The sequence below is a fragment of the Amaranthus tricolor genome, chromosome 13 (genome assembly GCF_026212465.1).
Source record: "Amaranthus tricolor cultivar Red isolate AtriRed21 chromosome 13, ASM2621246v1, whole genome shotgun sequence".
NCBI classification, from domain to species: Eukaryota; Viridiplantae; Streptophyta; class Magnoliopsida; order Caryophyllales; family Amaranthaceae; genus Amaranthus; species Amaranthus tricolor.
The window spans coordinates 18,565,683-18,584,839 of NC_080059.1; the positions used below are offsets into that span (position 1 = coordinate 18,565,683).

Here is a 19,157-nt window from a genome sequence, read left to right on the forward strand (position 1 = left end):
TATATATATATATATATATATATATATATATATATATATATATATATAAGTTTAATATTTGGAAGAAATTACAAAACCGGAATAAGGTTTAGGAATTAAAGGTGATTTGAATTAGATAACCAAAGGATTAGGAATTCGAAAAAAAATTTCAGAATAATTAATCGGAAGATTAAGATTAAGAAATTTGAGCATGTTACCACCTGAAAAACCCAAAACCTCAAAGTTACCACGAGATATTTCCCTTATGTTTTTAAGTTTAATAATGTGCAATATAGTTTAAAACAAACTCATAGAGCTTGCTATGGACGTTTTTCGTAATTATCTCTCTGAAAAGAACTTTAAAGGAGGAAATATAGACAAAAAACTTTTCATGTTCGAGTTTATGTTGATAATGTTCTTTTTGGTGTTACTCATGAAATATTATGTAAACTGTAAAGAATTTTCAGAGATTGCGCGCATATAATTTGAAATGATCATAATGAGTGATTTAACTTTCTTTCTTGATCTACAAGTTAAGCAAAATAAACATGGCATCTTTGTTTGTCAAAGAAAATAAGTCAATAACCTTTTAAAGAAATATAATATGAGTCAATGCAAAATTGTAACCACGCCCATAAGTTTTAGAATAAGTTTAGATCAAGATCTTGAAGGTCAACACTTGGATCAAAAACCATATTGAGGTATGATTGGATCTCTATTGAATTTAACTGCAAGTCGTCATGAAACCATATTGTGTATGCTTATGCGCAGGATTTGAAGCTAACCCTAAAGATTCTCATTAAACGAAGTAAAATGTTTTTTAGATATTTAAATGGAATCATAAACTTTGGTTTATGGTATCCTAGTTCTTTTCCTTGGTAGGATATTCGGATACAGACTATGCAAGTTACACGTTACATTGAAAAAGTACATCTGAATCATGTCAATTTCTTAGATCTCAAAATCGGCCTCAAAGATATACCAATAAAATGTAATAATATAAGTGTCAAATGCATAACAAAACAATTTGATTCAACATTCACGTACATAACATATTGAGATACACCATCATTTTATTCATGATCATATTTAAAGAGTTCATTTTATTCATGATCATATTTAAAGAGTTCATATACGTTTATCATTTATTCCCACCCATATCAACTTGTGAATATCTTTGCGGGTCTTTGAATCTAGAATGCTTCAGTTATATTCATCTGGAAATGGGTATGCTAAATGATAATGCATGATCTTTAGGGGAGCTATATGTTAAAGAATTTTATATGCATGACTTGATATTCTTGTTTTTAAGTCTACATATAAATAGCTTCACATAAAGTGCAAAGTTTTATATGCTTATGACTCTTTAATTATTAAAACCTACTTTAAATTTCAGGAGTTCATTTCTTGTCATCTACTACTATATGTTACAACCCAAAGAAAAATAAAAATAACAAATTAAATTAAACAAAAAAGGTTAATTATGGAAGTTTGAAATCTTAAGTCTTTTTTTTTCCATAATTACCAATACATGCATTTAGCCTTCAACCCATCACTCAACTTAACATCAATCCCCCCCTATGCCTACGCATTTCATTAACCCCTTCAATGCCTTTAACCCCTTTCACACTCTACTTCCTTATTACATATCTTATGTCCTTTTCATTCATTCTTATTCAACCCTTTCATACCCGTTTATATTTTCTGTACTCCTACCTTCATATAATACTCCTGCCTATTATTGTTGGTGGGATTGAGGATTAAAGGAGTAGAATTATGAGTGACAATGGAAAGTATAAACTTCGAGTTGCATACAACATGATCACGAAACAGGAAGATCATGCAACAAGCTCGAATGGTAAAGACCCGATTTCGTAGAAACTGTGGAACTTAACCATTCCTCCGAAGTCCAAAGATGAAACATTTCATGTGGAGGGCCTATAGGGACATCGACGCATTTTATCAGTGACAATGCAATTCTATGGTGATTCATCTTTGAACAATTGAACAATCCCAAGTGTTAAACAATGTCAAATTTTACAATCTAAAATTTGTAAAGAGAAGGTTTAAAATGCAAATATACTATTACAGCCCCAGAATATTACTACATTTCTCATTGTCATTCTCATAACTCCTATAAATGAATGAATTTTCATATAAATTATCAGTTTCAAGATTCCAATTCGGAAAAACGAGAAAACCTCTCCAATGATATGGCTACAAAGAGAACCGATGTAGAGCCCGCGTAATGTTGCAAAACCGTATATTCTATGTGAAAAAAAATACCGTGACAAGGTTCCTGAGTTATTATTTATCTTTCAGTTCGAGCACTTCGCAACCAATGCTCAAGGTGAACAGGGAACATGAGTCTACAAAAAATGGCGATTGACAGCATTATGCAGCTACTCTGCATGATTCTCCTACCATTTTCTCCATTCGTGAATACCATTCACCAATGCGTGTGTGCTCTACCATGTCTCTGCCAGATTGTAGATTCCGTATTGGTCTCAGAACACCAAACACAGCAAGATCAGCTAGATTAGGTTTTGAACCACCTATTACAATCAGATTTCACATTAACCAAAACTTCATGTTGATTGTTAATTTTTAAGAAACATATCAATCTATCTCACGTATCAATGTTGGGACCTCAACACTCAAACATGGATAGTACACTTTGACACATCATTTTTGACTACAAATTTGGATTCCCCATGATTTGACCGAGTTTGATACATAGAACATACTCGTGTCGAATGTGAGTTCAAGAGTCCAGGTAACACAGGTGATAGCCTGATAGGACTGTCAATTGTTCATGGAAAATAAAATGAGTACCAGGATGTACTTACCGAGAAAAGGTCGGTCCTTTAGAGCATCGACCCATGTTTCCGCAGCTTGGTACAAGGATTCACGTTCATCAGTGATGTTGTACTTTTTCTTCAGTTTCTTGGACACAAAATACATGGCTGTAGCACCAGCATACTTGGCCATAATTCTCTCCATGAAGCCAAAGTTACCTGCACATTAGACAAACGATAAAACACAACATCAAAGAAAAATGGAACACAAAACAAACTCTAATAGCCCTTGATTCCCCTTAAAACGAAAGTGGGTTGAACTCCAGTGTTGCATACCTGTACCCATGGACATCTTTCCTAGTTATATTCAGTGAAAAAACATAAGCAAGCTATTATTTGTACAATCAAGAGTCTAGTCATCAGTGTTAACACATTGTTATCTACATTTCTAATTTAAAAAATTGCTTCAGCAAAATCACAGATGGATATAAGGATGTAGTGTTTTCCATCATCCCAAAGCCATAAACTGGCTGCCACCTATGTTACTTGAACTCTTCATTTTGCTTCACGTATCCCTGTCCGATCCTTGATGCTCGGACATTGGTATGGACCTTAGACACGTCATTTTAGGCGTAAAATTAAATATTTAGACGTATCCGATGCTTGGACACGTACTAGTACTTGACATTGGTACCCAAGTCCAAGTAACATAGGCTACCACATACATTGTAGAAACATGGAAGAGACTTGTACCCAATCGTTCCGGATTCAATCTAGGTTGCGTTCCTTGTTCCTAGTCCCATGTATGTGGGGTTTGGGACAGATCTATGTAATCTTACCCTTGTCAGTGTTAACTGATAACTTCATAACAAATAGGTATTTTCGATTGATAGAGTTTGCTTAATTATTCCCCACGAGCTAGTGTTCTTAACAGTATGGTAAATAGTTCTGCAACAGTTTACATAAAACACTAAAATTAAGTACAGGGTGATCCAGAAATTCAGATTTAAGGGGTCTCTAATTGCATCCAAGGAAATAAACGCATAGTGGAATCTTAGGATAAAGGCAGATTGACAGAGTTTTGTGTAGAAGTTTTCATTAGTGCTGCTTCTCGCTTAATACTTATGGACTCGGTTTTCTAAGACATTCCTGTTTGCCTTTCTGGTTAAATTACAAAATGATAATCCCACGTCATTTTCCTTCATTCTCTCCAAAAAGATCCAAAAGAAAGGACGAGATAAAATTTCCTTGATACTAGTGCCAATTCTAAATAAACATAAATTCAAAGGGTTGAGTCTTTGTCCCCGAGATTAGTAATCTCCCCATAGCTATATTAAATATTTGTGGTTCTGAATAGTTTGAATGCATGAACCGCCGTGAGAAAAGAACAAACGGTTCCTTTATGTCTAAGAAACATGGAAAGTAGTTTTTGAATATAACATCGAGCAAACTAAGATCGGAGAATATCAAAGTGCTTACCATGGTTTGCAATATAATCAAATGACTCCAGAGCCTCGCCTGCTGACCGGTAAATGTTAGGTGACAAAACATGAACCAAATGATTATCCACCCACCTATGCCAAGTGACATGAAGTTTTAGTAAGACAAGTCATTCACATATTACTCCATACACTTTATATTCTACCATTACAAATTAATAAAATAACTAGCATTGTAGCAAATCAAAGAGGCAAAGTATCTAAAAAGTAGAATGATGATGCATTTATTGTTTCTTTCAACCAAAACAGTGTTTTTACCAGCAAATTCTGCAAGTAATATAACTCAAGTGCAATGACCAAAACAGAAAGGATGTCAGATTGTCAAAGATCATGTTTACCCTAGCCATTTCTTCTCTTCTTCGGTGTTAACGCTAGAATGAGTAGAACCCTCTGAATGCATTCTTTTATACAGTGTATCAATAATATCTGCAACAAAAAAGACACACACAATAAATTTTACCAGTATAATGTTGGAGCGATCACTCGGCAGAAATTAAAATTTAGGACCACAAACCTGATGAATTGACCATTAGTTCACCTTCAACAGTCAATATAGGAACTTTCTTGTACTCTGACCATTTGATCTCCTTCTTGCTTATGGGGTTGACCTCCACAACTTTATAAGGAATGTTATAGTAATCGAGGAAAGCTGTCATTCGAGGATAGGAAAAACAATCGAACATGGAAAAACAATCAGTACACCATAGTGCAATAAAAAATTATAAACTGTAAATAAATGATTTGGAGCGTCACAACACTTCTCATCAAAGCAAAAGACCTATTTTATAACTACACAGCAATCTTGGTATTCTAGATTCCAAGCTATTGAGCTAACAAATTATACAACTCGTTAGATAATCGAAATTCCAAACTTAACTAGGAAACACAAAGCAAATCGATATCTCACTAATGGTGCATAATATATCTATTGTCAACCAGATTCCAAACGAAAATTAAAAACACAAATCAAATTTATATCTCACTACTGATACAAAATACAGGTATCAACAAAATTTCCACATCCATTTCAGATTGCTACTTTGAAACTTGCTAGTTCAGACTTTATTGAGCTGCATTTTGGCCTGTTCCAAGGTATATATCATGCTTTCACCAATTTTTGGCATAACCAAGAATTGCATCACTCTTGTCACCTCATCACCGTGTCATTACCGCATTTTTGCAGTATGGTCCTTAATGCACGTAACCATTAAAAAGTCCACAAACAAGGAAGTATCGAAAGGTGGACCCAAACAGAAAAAAATGCAAACAGAATTGCTAATTTAGTCACTGAAGAATCTAATTGGACAAGTGATGAGAATGTAGATTCAACTTGGACAAAGATGAAAAAATGCATTACTCGTGCGATTAAGGGAATTCTAGGAGAAACAAAGGATAGTAAAACAGTGAAAAGGAATACCATATGGTAGGAAAGAAAAAAAAAAGTAAACATTGCAATAAAGAAAAGTAAAAATAGCAATAAGCTTAAACAAACGAGTGGGAATAAATTGCAAGATACAAGGAAAAATCATGACAGAACATGTAATACGTAAGGCAAAGTTTAAAGTGTAAATACACAAGTTGAACGATGGCCAAATGGAGATCAATTAAACTGAATCATTGGTTGGCAGAATGTCTCAAGGATAAACAACAAATTAGCATTGTCCAAGATAAAATGATCAAGATAGGAGTACTTTTTGAGATGAAAAACAAAGTAAATGTGGGTAAAACAGAGAAAAGGAAGGCATTGTGTATCCTTATTGAGACTTGCAAATGTTTAGGGCACCAAGGATTTGGTAACTTCTTAACAAGTGAACGAAAAACCAAGTGGTAGATAAGAGGGTAACAACTACAGTACCAATCTACAAAAACAAAGATGTGCAATCTAACTAACAGAGTTAAAAACAAATAAATGGCCCATAAACTTATGGGGGAAGGCTGAAGAAACATCACCTAATAAAATACCAAAGCATGTCTAAAAACCAATTTGATTATGAGAGAATGATCTATCACAAAAGCAATTCATTTAATGATGCAACAAATGGATACAAAAATAGATTTGCACACAAAACTCTTATTGATCTTGTCTAGAGAAGAAATATGACACGGTACCAAGCAAATAAGTACTTTGGCTATAACAAATACTTCCTTCATTCCTTAATGAAATTCCCATAAGGAATGTTCACGGGTATTAAGAAAAATAGAGCCTTTTAGTTAGTAGAGATATTATTTTATTGAATAATAATTTTAATGGGGGAAAAGTGGGGACCATAAATATTAAAAAAATATTAAAAAGTTAAATGGCAAAAATATGGGAACCACAACTAGTAAACAAATATTTTTATAAAGTTAGTGGGGAACATGTGGGGACCATAAAGATTATAATAATGTTAAAATGAAGTTAGTAGAAGATATGTAGGGACCACAAGCATTATTACAATATTAAAATGAATTTTTACAATATCAAAATGAGGATGATCAAGATTATTTTTGTCCAAAATTTGTGATATAAATGGAAAGATTCTCTATGGGAACAATAAATGAAACACCCAAAAAAAAAAGTGAAAACTTCTTTAAATAACAGAGGGAGTACAAGTTTTTACAAAAAATATCGTTGGTCGATGACATTGCATTAGTAAGTGAAACTAGAGATGTGGTGAATGGAGCGCTAGAGATGTAGAGGTGGGCGTTAAAATCATTATGTATAAGCTAAGTCAATGTAAGACTGAATATATGTGGAAGGCCGTTTTGGTACATAGGATCAGGAAAAAAATAGTAGAGTTAGATGAAAAAACTCCCTCCAATATATGTTTAAATACTTTGGACTAATTTTTCACAAAATACAAATAATGATCAAAATGTCAAGCATAAGACTTACTAAGGGTGGCTCAACGGAGAGCAATCACTGGAAATTAGGAAAGTGAATTCTGCCACTAAACCAATTTAATTATATAAGAATGTTACGCTTCTAAAGATTTCATTGTAGGAAGACTAGAGTAATTGAGACATGTATGTTATGATGGATGAGTCAATTTATCTTAATAAGGATATAATTCGAAAGTAAGATGTAACATAAAGTTCTAAAGGTAGTCCTAGATTTGGTTTGGTCATGTCCATAAACAACGGAAATGCAGCCAAGATGAAAATTTAAAAAGATTAGACAAGAAAAGGATAAGCCAAAAATAATGTGTATGAAAAAAGTAAAGAACTACATGTAGAATTCAAATTTACACGAGCAAATGATTACATATAAGAATGAATATAAGAGTAGTTCAACAATAAAAATGCAATTATAAGCTCAAAGATCCCCGTATGTATTTTTTTTCAAAAAAGTCACAGTGATACTAAATTGTCTTGATCTTGAGAAAATCAAGTTTGTATTAGCATGACGTCAACATTCATTAGCATACTCCAACATATTAAACTCACTTGTCCCACAAAACATGAGTATTATTTCGCTTAGACTTAAGATTACCACAAGATAACAAGATACATTGAAGCTTCTCCCATATGGATAAACTCAATATGATAAGCTACTGCATTCTTATGTCACTTGTGAACCAAAAAAAATAATATAAAATAAAAATAAAAATAAATAAAAAACACAAACACAAACCATGAAGTTTTTCCATAAATACCTTCAATTAGCTTCTTGCATTCACAATGGTATCAAACTAGCTTGCTAAGTTAATTGCTATTTTATAAGCCAAGCACAACTTAGCTTGTGAAGCCATTGATACCAGGATTGAGGAACGAACTGGGTCGTAGAACAAGATCGGAAACGTAATTCACCACTTTTCAAAACATGGGGTGAGAACGAAAGATGGTTATGCTCCGGATAGATGCACATTTTAGTGTCCAATATATAGTAATAATTACTTAAAATAGTAATAACAAATAATAGCAATAAAACTTATGATTGCCCCCAAGTTTAAAAATATCAAAAAAGACCATAAGTCCACAATAGCCCATTAATTTTAATTGTTAACAAGTTAAGTATATTAGTCTATAGTAGCCAAAAGGATCAAAACTAAAATAAAACAAAACAAAAAAATTTGTAAAAAACATGAAAAGAAAACTAATAGGCCTCCTTAACAGAAGAAAGAGAGTAAGTAAAGTGGGCCAACTTAAAAAGCTAAAGAAGTGAATAGCAGTAGTGTAAGCCTAGAATTCTACATAAACATTATTAGGGTTTTTGCTTCTAAAGAAAACACCAAACCCACATCAACCTAGTGGCACTTCAATGGTGGAGATTTTTTTACTTTCTTCAAATTTTTTTCCCCTCTTTTTCTCTTCTACTCTTCATATATTTCTTCCAACTGCTTTAGTTAGGGCTTAGCTTTCAATTTTTTTATTTTCTTTTTCTTAGACTTGCTACTTCCTAAATTTGATTCGACAGAAGAAGCAATCCAAGTCACAAATCCCGTAGATCTGAGTCGCCATTAACCCACGATTTAGGTCGGGTGACCTGGATCGCGGTACGCCGCCAAATCATCGATCTCAGTGAACCAAGTCTCTCATAGAACATATATGAGTTTCTTCTAGGCGTTCAAGTCTAAGGTGCACTTGCTACAATGCTTAAAGTGGCCTATGAAGGGCATTTCAAATTAGGCGCATAATAAAATGTACCAACCATGCAACATCATATTTTTGCACATAAATCTTATATCTTAGGGAATGCGGCTCTCTTTGATGATGTGTGCACCTCACACCTAGCATTTTGCACCTAAAGTCCTAAACTCTAGAGCCCATATCGTCTTGATGCGTCTTGACACTTTTGAACATTATGACGACCCCCACAACATTTATAACTCAATTTCTTAATTTTTATTACTAAAGATGTACAATTTATATTTGAAATTAATTTGATAAGAATAAGAACTTTATAGTACAACCAACATGAAATAATGCAACCTTGTTTGACCTCTGTTTTATAAAGCATAAGAAGCACCAAGGTGCAAAAAGTCCCTAGAACCTAGGAGGCACGAGCTTTTTATAGGTGAGGAACACTTCGTCAAAAAGCTTAAAGATCAATTACATAACATATATGATAATTAAAACAACATGAGTTTCATAGTATAATAGAAAAAAGCTTGAAAACATTCATTATCATTGCGGTAAACACTACTTTAGCGCACAACTATGTCTATTGTAATGAGAGTATAAAAAATAACCTAAGTTATTTTCTTTTACAACACTCACTTTACGGCTCCCTTTTTATGGTTGCAATTATTTCTCAAACTTAATATTCAAGTATTTTTTTTTGAGCATTATTTCTTTTCCAAACATGATTAACTTAATTACCCAACACAACGAGGAGGCGCACACGGCGCAACACGCACTAAAGCGTACCAAGGTGCACGCCTCTTGTAGTAAGTTTTGCCTGACTTAGGCGAGGAGTTTGTAGTAAGTGTTGTCACATTTTCCTATATGATTCGCAATTGGTTACCTTTAAACTACAAAAATTATATCCCACCTTCAGCACTGAATTGAACTAGAAACATCCTTAATGAAAGTTTTCATCCCAAAACACCAAAGAACATACGATGGATTTGCAAAACCATGATTTGCTGCCGAAACACATGAAAAGTAAAAATGTAACAGCAAAATTTTTCTTGTCAAATTAAATACCAAACAAGTTAAAAATCTCAAGAAACCATTCCATATAAGATCCTCATCTTGATCATGAAACCCAAAACAACAAAAGAGAGTCGCAATCCAATTATCTCATAATGTCGAACACTTCAAGTGCATAACTCATATTAACCACCTAACCCACATACAAATACAGCTTCGACATTAATATACAAAGTAAATCAAATTCTTGATTAGAATAATGATCCAACTCATCAACACGTCAATTAAGACTAAAATACATTTCTATTTTGATTCAAACATAAGATAACTTCCATGATGAACCCAAAATAACAAAATATCCTCACCCAATTCTCTTTTAAACATAATGTCCAACTAAACATAAAAGACACAAACAATATAACTTCCATATTAATGTAAAATTGTAAATCGAATCCTAATTTAAATAATGATCCAACTCATCTTACACCAATCCTCAAGAACAAAAAACTTCTCCATACTAATTCAAAAATAACATAAAATCCTAAACTTGCATCATAAAACCCAAAATAACAAAATAGAGTATAAATTCAATTCTATTTGAAATATAATGTCCAAGTAAACATAAATCCCACATACAATACAAATTCCACATTCTTTACAAATGCAAATAAAATCCCAGATTTTGAAAATGCTTGAACTCATTAAACATCAATCATAAACCGAGTTAAAATTCTTTTGCATTCAGATTCTAACATACGTCAAACAAATGAGTGCGTATTTAATATACCTAGCAAAAACAAAACGTAAATAAGAACCAGATAAAAAATACAACACTTGACTCTAATATACACACAAATAAAAAAAATTACAAACTTTTATAATGCTCCAACGACACCACGAAAACACGCCATTACCTAAATGCCATTGTGTCTCCCATGAGTTATCCAACTTTACCCTTGTTAGTCATAACAAATAGGATGTTTCAAGTAATAAAACTCTATTTGAAGAAAGTTGATTGGGTTTTTTTGAGAAGTTATGATATACTATTTTCTTAATGACTAAACTTGTGAAGCTAAAGGGTTGATCTTAATTGATTAATTTTTAAATCTTGTAACTTGAGTTTTGGCCTTTGCTAATTGTGGTATTCTTTTGACTATGAGATTTAAAGTCGTTTTTAAGTGTAAGGAGTTTCAAGTGGAAAATTTATAAAGGGAAACCCATGAGGTTTCAGATAAGGATCATAAAGACTTTGGAGGTTTGTGTTTGATGGTGGATATGAATCATTTGTGATATGAATTTGGCTAAGGAACCGTATCCTGATTTTAAGAGAACTACTATAAGAACTAGAACTTATGATTGTGTATTCATAGGGTATGCTCAAGAGAGTGCGATCTATAGGTTTGTATCTCTAAAGAATATAAAAATTTGTGAATCGAGGGATGCTGTGTTTTTTGAGGATTGGTACCCTTGAAAGATAAGTTAAATGGTTACATGAAGTTTTCAAAGTTGAAGGGATCACTTCTCCCTTGAGAATTGGCGTTCCTTTTAACTCAAAGGGTCCAAGAGTTTCTAGTGCTAACTTGTCTTCTACTAGTTTGATACATCATGATTCTTTTGAAGAGCCATGAATGAGCAAAAGAAAGAGAACTTTAATACTTTTGGACCAGATTATGTCACTGACTTTACGATTGAGGATTTAGAGTTGATAGAGTCTTTTTTATTCTTACTAAAGGAAAATCTTAGAACTGATAATGAGGCTATGAGATCAATTGATAATTTTTGGAAAGATGCAATTAAAAGTGAATGAGATTCTATTATGTCTAACCATACTTAAGAATTGTGCGACTTGCCTAAAGGATCTAAACCTATTACTAGTAAGTGGATTTTTACTAAGAAATTGAGACCAGATGGTTCAATTGAGAGATTTAAAGCTAGACTTGTAATTAGAGGCTTTACTCAAAAGAAGGGAATAGATTATTTTGATACATGTTCTCCGATCATTAGGATTTCAACTATTAGAACGGTAATTGCTTTTTGTGCAATTAATGGATATTTGATTCATCAAATGGATGTGAAAACCGCTTTAGTTAATGGTGGGGAGATTTATATAATACAACCCGAGGGGTTTGAGATTCCTGATAAGGAAGACAAAGTATGTAGGCTTAAAAAATCTCTATACCATTGTAAGCAAGCTCCTAAGCAATGATTTGAGGAATTTTGATGGTGTTCTTAGGAGCAATGGCTTTGAGGTCAATTATTCGGATACTTGCTTATATTCGAAGAAACATGCTTTGGGTGTGTTATTCTTTGTCTTTATGTTGATGACATGTTGATTTATGGTCCCAATTTAGTTAATCAATGAGACTAAATCTATGTTATCATCTAACTTTGAGATGAAAGATTTGGGTATAGCTTATATGATTCTTGGTATAAGGTTAAAGAAAACTGAGAATGGTTATGCATTGAGCCAATCACACCATGTGGAAATTATTTTAAAGAAATTTAACAGTTTTGAGGTTATTCCTTCAAAAATACCTTATGATCCTAACTTGAGAATTAAAAACTTGGGAACAAGTGTGTCTCAAGAGGAACATGAAAGGATCATGGGAAGTGTGATGTTTCTTATGAGTTGTACTAGACAAGGCATCTCCTATGTCGTAGGAAGATTAAGTAGATACACACATAACCCTAATATGGAACATTGGAATGCACTTAATCACTTACTTAAGTATCTTAAGGGTACCATGAGGTAGTCTCACCTTTTTACCATTACATTCACCCTTTGTCATAAAATACATTCTTATTTTTAGTTAAGTTGATGCAAACCATATAGTTTGTTTTTAGACCATCTAAATTAATTATGGAGCATTAGTGATTATCTAATAATCACCATCCTTTATTTAGATTGAAGCACATTATAAAATTCAGTAGCTTCCTTCATTGTAATATTATCATCAATAAAAACAAATAATTTTGTTTTTCATTCATTGTCTATTACAAATTTGGGTTCAATTTTACTATCATTATTTTATTTCTCATAATCCCCTAGTTGAATTTATCACGCTTCCACGCTCTGTTTTCCCTACAGGTACAATGGACTTTTGTTTGCATTGCTCGAGGCTTCCAAGTGTTGTGGAAGGGTATAGTGATGCTAGTTAGGAGACCGATAATGAGGAGGTGTACTCCACTAATGGTTGTGTTTCTTTTAGGTGGAGGTGCAATCTCATGGAAGTCAACCAAACAATCTTGTATAGCTCAGTCTAATATGGAGGTTGGAGGTTGAATTATAGTCCTTGAACTTTCGGGACAAGAAGTACATTGTAGGGGTATAGAGATACTGCTATTTCCTTATTATGTGATTCAGAGTCGGCGTACAAAGTCGCTTTGAGTATGGTATATAACGGAAAGAAGAGGAGTATATGGATACGACATAGTGCCAGGAGACACTTGCTTAAGCATTGTGTGTTGCTTTAGACCTTGTGAGGTCTAAAGATAATCTTGCATATCCTTTTATTAAAGGAAGCGTGCTGTGAGGTGTGTTTTTAACCAAATAAGAAGGATTGTATCTTTCTTCTTCCAGGCTTCATATTCTGGGTTAGGAATAGGAGTGGGTAAGGGAGTTTCTGGTGTACCAGTAGGGGAGAAGAGAAATGGTGGGGCTGTTTCAGAGGTGATGAAGGAGGTAAGTTGAAAAGCTTCAAGGGCTGTGAGCATGGTGTCTTTCCAAACATAGTAATTGTCTCCATCAAGTTTGATACCCAAGTTAGGGAAGGAAAAGGAAGAAGTGGAGACGAGTGATAAGGCCATAGGATCGATTGATAAGGTTGTTAACCAAAAGGAGCTCTGATACCATGTAAAACAGAATAAAATTATAAAAGAAAGTGTTGTTTTTCATTGACGTAGTGCAGCATTAATATAGTTACTTACTACAATAGGTAGTTACATTCTAAATCAGTAAAACTAGGAAATTGAGGAAGTTGGGGAAGTGGAGGAAGTTATTGGATCTTGTAACTCCTATGCTAACAAGTAATTGATTACATTTTAATTACACATTTATGTGAATGCTTTATGGTTGTGAATGCTCTATATAAAGGGTTTTCTTGTTTACCAAAATTGCAATTCTCATATATCTTCTTCCTACAATACATTCTACATACTCATTCTCTTATTATTTCTAAACATCTTTTATTTTCGACTTGGTTATTGTGTTGATTGTTCCAATCCTTCTTAAGTAAGCACACACAAGAGAGGGATGGTGTGTTAACCTTTGGGGATGCTGTGTGTTATTTTGTACATTGGAGATACACCCCAAATACTTTCTTGAGGCGGAGACTTATTTTCATCGCACCAAGATTCTCATTATTCCATCATTTGGTTTCCTCCACATTCGATTCTTTGTTACACGATGATTGTTATCATCATTGGTTTTTTTGGTTCGTTTTATTCTTTATCTACACTTACTTTAAGGTGTAGTTTATTATCACATTATCATATTTAACACATTATTGCTAAATATTTGTAGTCATCTTTGATATATGTCCAACAAAGAAAGCATCAGATATAAATTCCTCAACTCTGTCTTCCACCATAAAACCCAAAATAACAAAAGAGGGCCTCAATTCAATTCTCTTTCAAACACAATGTTGAACACTCCACCCAGAGTGCATAACTCATATATCAACGAACTTAACATAAACATTAATATATATCAAATCCCAGATTCCATAATGATCAAACTCATCCAACATTAATCCTCAATCAAGAAAAAAAAATGATTTTCCATTCTGAATTAAACATAATGTTAAACACTTGAAGCGCATAACTCATATTAACCAGCACATCATACTAACCCACAAATACAACTTCCACATTAACATACAAATGTAAATCAAATCCCAGGTTTGACAATGATCCAACTCGCCCTACATTAATCCTCAAATAAGAAGAAAATGATGTTACATGTTGATTTAAACATGACATCCAAAACGAGCGCACAACTAATATTCCTAATCAAAAATCAGAGACGAAAGTAGATAAGACCCGGAAACAAAAACAACATCCACACTAATGTACACACAAAATTCAATCAATTTTACAAACTTTGACAATTCTCCAACTACAATAAAACAACAACATTAGGACGTTAATTAACCCAATTTTATTAAGTTGTTCTCATCTTCACCCATTAAAAGTTTGTCAATTGCCATTGCGAGTAAAAACGATTTTAAATATAAAAACAATAATAACTAAAACTAATGTTAGAAAGAGTACAAACCTTTGACCTTATTGCAAAAAGGGCAAGCTTCATATTGGTAAAGAACAACATCTTTAAACATGGATTGAATAGGTTCTTTAGCTTTAGCCTCTTGGCATAGAGAAGTTGCGGCCGCAACAGAGAAGAACATGGTTCCAGCTATTCTATTAGAGGAAGCCGAGCCGAAGTGATCGCCTAGCCGCCAGGGAAGCCGTTGAGAAGTGGAAGAGGTGGTGAAGGGAGCCGTTTGTTGGAGAGATCGGGTGGGTGTGAGTGAAGCTGCGGCGGCAGCGCGTCGGAGAGCGGCTAGGCTTGTGAGTCGATTCATACTTTGGTTGAAGAAGGGTTTGGAAGATTTGTAATGTTGGAAAGAAAGAGGTTTTTGAAGGGCTTTTGGTAGTTTTGATGTGGAAGATTTGTAACGTCATGTATTAATATGCTATTTCGTGAGGTTGCATAAGTCGGTGTATATTGACTAGACTCAATTCCTTCGATGGTTCAAGACATCATCTCTAATAATTGTGTTTTAGATGTGGTGAAGGTTTGTTCTAACTAGTAGCCTAATTGATCAATTATAATTTTTTACAATATGTGACCAACAAGTCATAATTGATATATTTAAAGTAAAAATTATTTGTTATAAGTTATAACCGATCATTTTGATCCTTTTATATATAAGTAAACATTTTAAGATTTAAATTGATCACTTTAACGTCGAAATTAAAAAGTTTAAATTAATTTATCAGTTTAATGTTATAAGCATGTAAATAGAAATTGATTATTTTAATGTCAAAAATGATTATTTTTAGGTTAAAGTTAAAAAATTTCGTTGATTTATTTTATAAGTTATAATTAATCATTTAATTGATCACTTTATATATAATTCATTACTTTAACTTATGCATTAACCATTTATGAATATTGTGTGCTTAATCTTGATTGTATAGTGTTTTTATTGTTGCACTATGTACAATACCACACCAATGATCCTAGGTAGTATGGCAGTTGATAAATTCAATCTGATGTTGTAGGTGCAGGGGGTCAATAAGGTTGGACGTATTTGGAGATTCAACATCTTCCAAATTGACATTATTATTTTGCTGGTTACTTTGCATATTCTGCACTATTGTATTATATAGTTTATTAGTGAAAAAAATCAGTATGCTTTTGGATTGTGGTTGTTTTGGTAGGGAGGAAAATTTGTTTTAATAAACTGTTATTTTGGTCCTCAGAGTATTGGTGATGCGTAACAAAGGCTGAATATGGACTTTGTGACGCAAAGATTATTGTTATTCCACAACTTCAATCAATGACACACTCACAATCCCAAATCAATCAACAAACAGACGCCCAGGCACGCAAAACATACAAAGAAAAAGCTTCTTGTTTTTCTGATGTGGGTGAACGGAGTGCCTTGGTTGCACTTTCTGACTACACGAATGATAGGTACAATACAAGGACTTTCAGGCCTTGATTGTAGGGTGCCTTTGAGATTCTAAATCACTCCGTAATTTGTCTTCCCTCCGACCCAAAGGCTGCTCCACAACCCTTGGTGAAGTTTGCAAACAAACTTCAAAACTCAGAAAAATCCTTTTTCTGAAAAAAATACCTCAAGTATTATTGATGATTAAAAACAATGTTCAACGTGTTTCTTACAATGAGAGCCCATGTATATATAGGCTTGGGAATCTAGAACTAGCCGTTACAAATGCATAATAGCTAATACACGTGGATAACTAACAAACAGAATACTAATCAGAAAGCTCTATACTTAGTCAAAATTCTGATCTTCACAATCTGCTGACTGGCCTTCCTTTAGCGTAGTCCACAGGCTTCCTGGTGGACTATTAGCAGTACCCTTGGCCCTTGGTGGCTTGGCCCATGTGGTGAGATGCCATTCCAGCCTTCCTCCCGGTCCAAGTGTCCCCGGTCTGTGTTCAGGCGGTTCACCAAGGTCAGCTGTTTTGCAGATAGTTCTGTTGCTCTGCTTTTGGAGTTTGTCTGTTCTTCCATGTCTTTGATGCTGAATTTTGTAGTGTGCTGGGTTCCCTTGGTCTCGTTACATGCTCTTGAGTCTATGCTTGGTTGTTGAGAAGTGTCCATGGGGGTTCTTTGTGTCCCACGTGCATTTGGCGTAGGTGTTAAGTCTAATGCACTGTTTTGCTCATGCATGTCCTTTGTGAGAGCCTTGACCTTTGATACTGTGTTTGTATCAAATCCTCCCTCTTGGGGAAGAATTGTCCTCAATTCTTGGTCAGGTTCATGCAAGGTAAGATCTCCTATGTTGAAGGTAGTGGAGATGTTATACTCTGCTGGTAATTGGACTTCAAATGCATTCTTTCCATATTGCTTCTTCACTAGGTATGGCCCGATGGCTCTTGGCATGAGTTTGTTCTTTCTGAGTTGTGGGAACTTTTCTTTTCTCAGATAGACCCACACTAGATCCCCTTCCTTGATAGGTTGCCTCATCTTTAGATGCATGTCTGCTTACTGCTTGTATTTTTTGTTGGTGATTTCCAGATTTGCATGGACTTGCTTGTGTACTGCTTCCATTTGTTTAATCACATCTTCTGCTTCCATTTTTTTGCTGTCACAAACAGGTAAATCAATAAGAGAAATAGGCAGTGGTATATATTCTCCCTTATGGAAAGTTACTTTAGCCTTAAGACAAGTTTCACATTTTAAAACATGTTTACCTACTGTACCAAGCATTTTAGGCCAATAGAAGTGTTTAGCTAGCATATCTAAGGTCTTTTGTATCCCAAAATGGCCCGTTATGCTTCCTTCATGTACTTCTTTTACAAAAACAGACCTGAGGGGAAGCTTAGGTATGCACAACTTATTTCCCTTGAACAGGAAGCCTTGGTGGATGCTAAACAAGCCTTGAGGTCTATCCTTACATGACTGATAAATTTCAGAAAAGTCAAAGCAAACAGAGTATTGGTCTTTTATGAACTCAAAGCCTAAAATCCTAGATCCTACTATTCCAAGCATGTTGTACTTTCCACTTAAAGCATTAGCTATGATGTTGGTCTTGCCTGCCTTATATCTAGCTGAGAAATCAAATGTTTGCATAAATTCTACCCATCTTGCATGCTTGCTGTTCAGCTTGTGTTGACTATTAATGTACTTCAAGGACTCATGGTCTGTGTGTAGCACAAATGGTTGAATTCTGAGGTAATGAGACCAGTGTTCAAAAGCCCTAACAATGGCATAAAATTCCTTATCATATGTGGAATAATTCAACCTACTGTGATTCAACTTTTCACTAAAAAAAGCTATGGGTCTGCCCTCTTGTACTAAGACTGCTCCAATTCCTACTCCACTAGCATCGCATTCTAACTCAAAGGGCTTAGCAAAATCAGGTAATTTAAGTATGGGGGCCTTGCACATCATATCCTTAAGGGTCTCAAAAGCCTTCTGTGCAGCAGGAGTCCATTCAAACCTCCCTTGCTTGGTGCACTCAGTAACAGGGGCCAAAACAGAGCTAAAATTTTTTATGAATCTTCTGTAAAATGAAGCCAGCCCATGGAATGATCTTACTTGTGTAATGGTAGTGGGTGTGGGCCATTCTTGTATAGCTTGGACCTTTGCAGGATCCACCCTTACTCCTTCCTTCCCTATTATATATCCTAAAAAGCTGACTTCAGGTAACAGGAAACTACATTTTTCAAGCTTAGCATACAACCTCTGTTTTCTTAGCACTTCAAATAGCTGTTGGAGGTGACCCAAGTGTTCTGTGATTCCCCTACTATAAACAAGTATGTCATCTAAATAGACTACTATGAATTTTCCTAAGAATGGCCTCAGCACCTCGTTCATAAGCCTCATGAATGTGCTGGGGGCTCCAGTCAAGCCAAAGGGCATCACAAGCCATTCATACAACCCATACTTGGTCTTGAAGGCTGGATGTTCTAGGTAAACTGAAGTCTGGAGACAGCGCATTGTTCCTAAGCTGAAGGTTGACTACGTTGACTAAAAATTCTGGTTATTATATTTTAATTATTATTTTTAGTTAATGTATTTAATAAAATTAATTTGTTGCAGTAGTAA

The 19,157-nt window shown here is 34.2% G+C and overlaps 1 protein-coding gene across 1 annotated transcript; it reads right to left on the reverse strand.

Moving 5' to 3' along the window:
* Positions 1-1,945: 1,945 nt before the first annotated feature.
* On the reverse strand, positions 1,946-15,576 carry LOC130797514 (uncharacterized). Its single transcript, XM_057660119.1, has 6 exons — positions 15,126-15,576; positions 4,791-4,925; positions 4,615-4,702; positions 4,257-4,351; positions 2,829-2,996; positions 1,946-2,534 (listed from the first exon to the last, which is right to left on the reverse strand). The coding sequence occupies exons 1-6, from the start codon at positions 15,430-15,432 to the stop codon at positions 2,374-2,376; spliced, it is 954 nt and encodes a 317-aa protein (XP_057516102.1). The 5' UTR covers positions 15,433-15,576; the 3' UTR covers positions 1,946-2,373.
* Between the last annotated feature and the right edge of the window lie 3,581 nt (positions 15,577-19,157).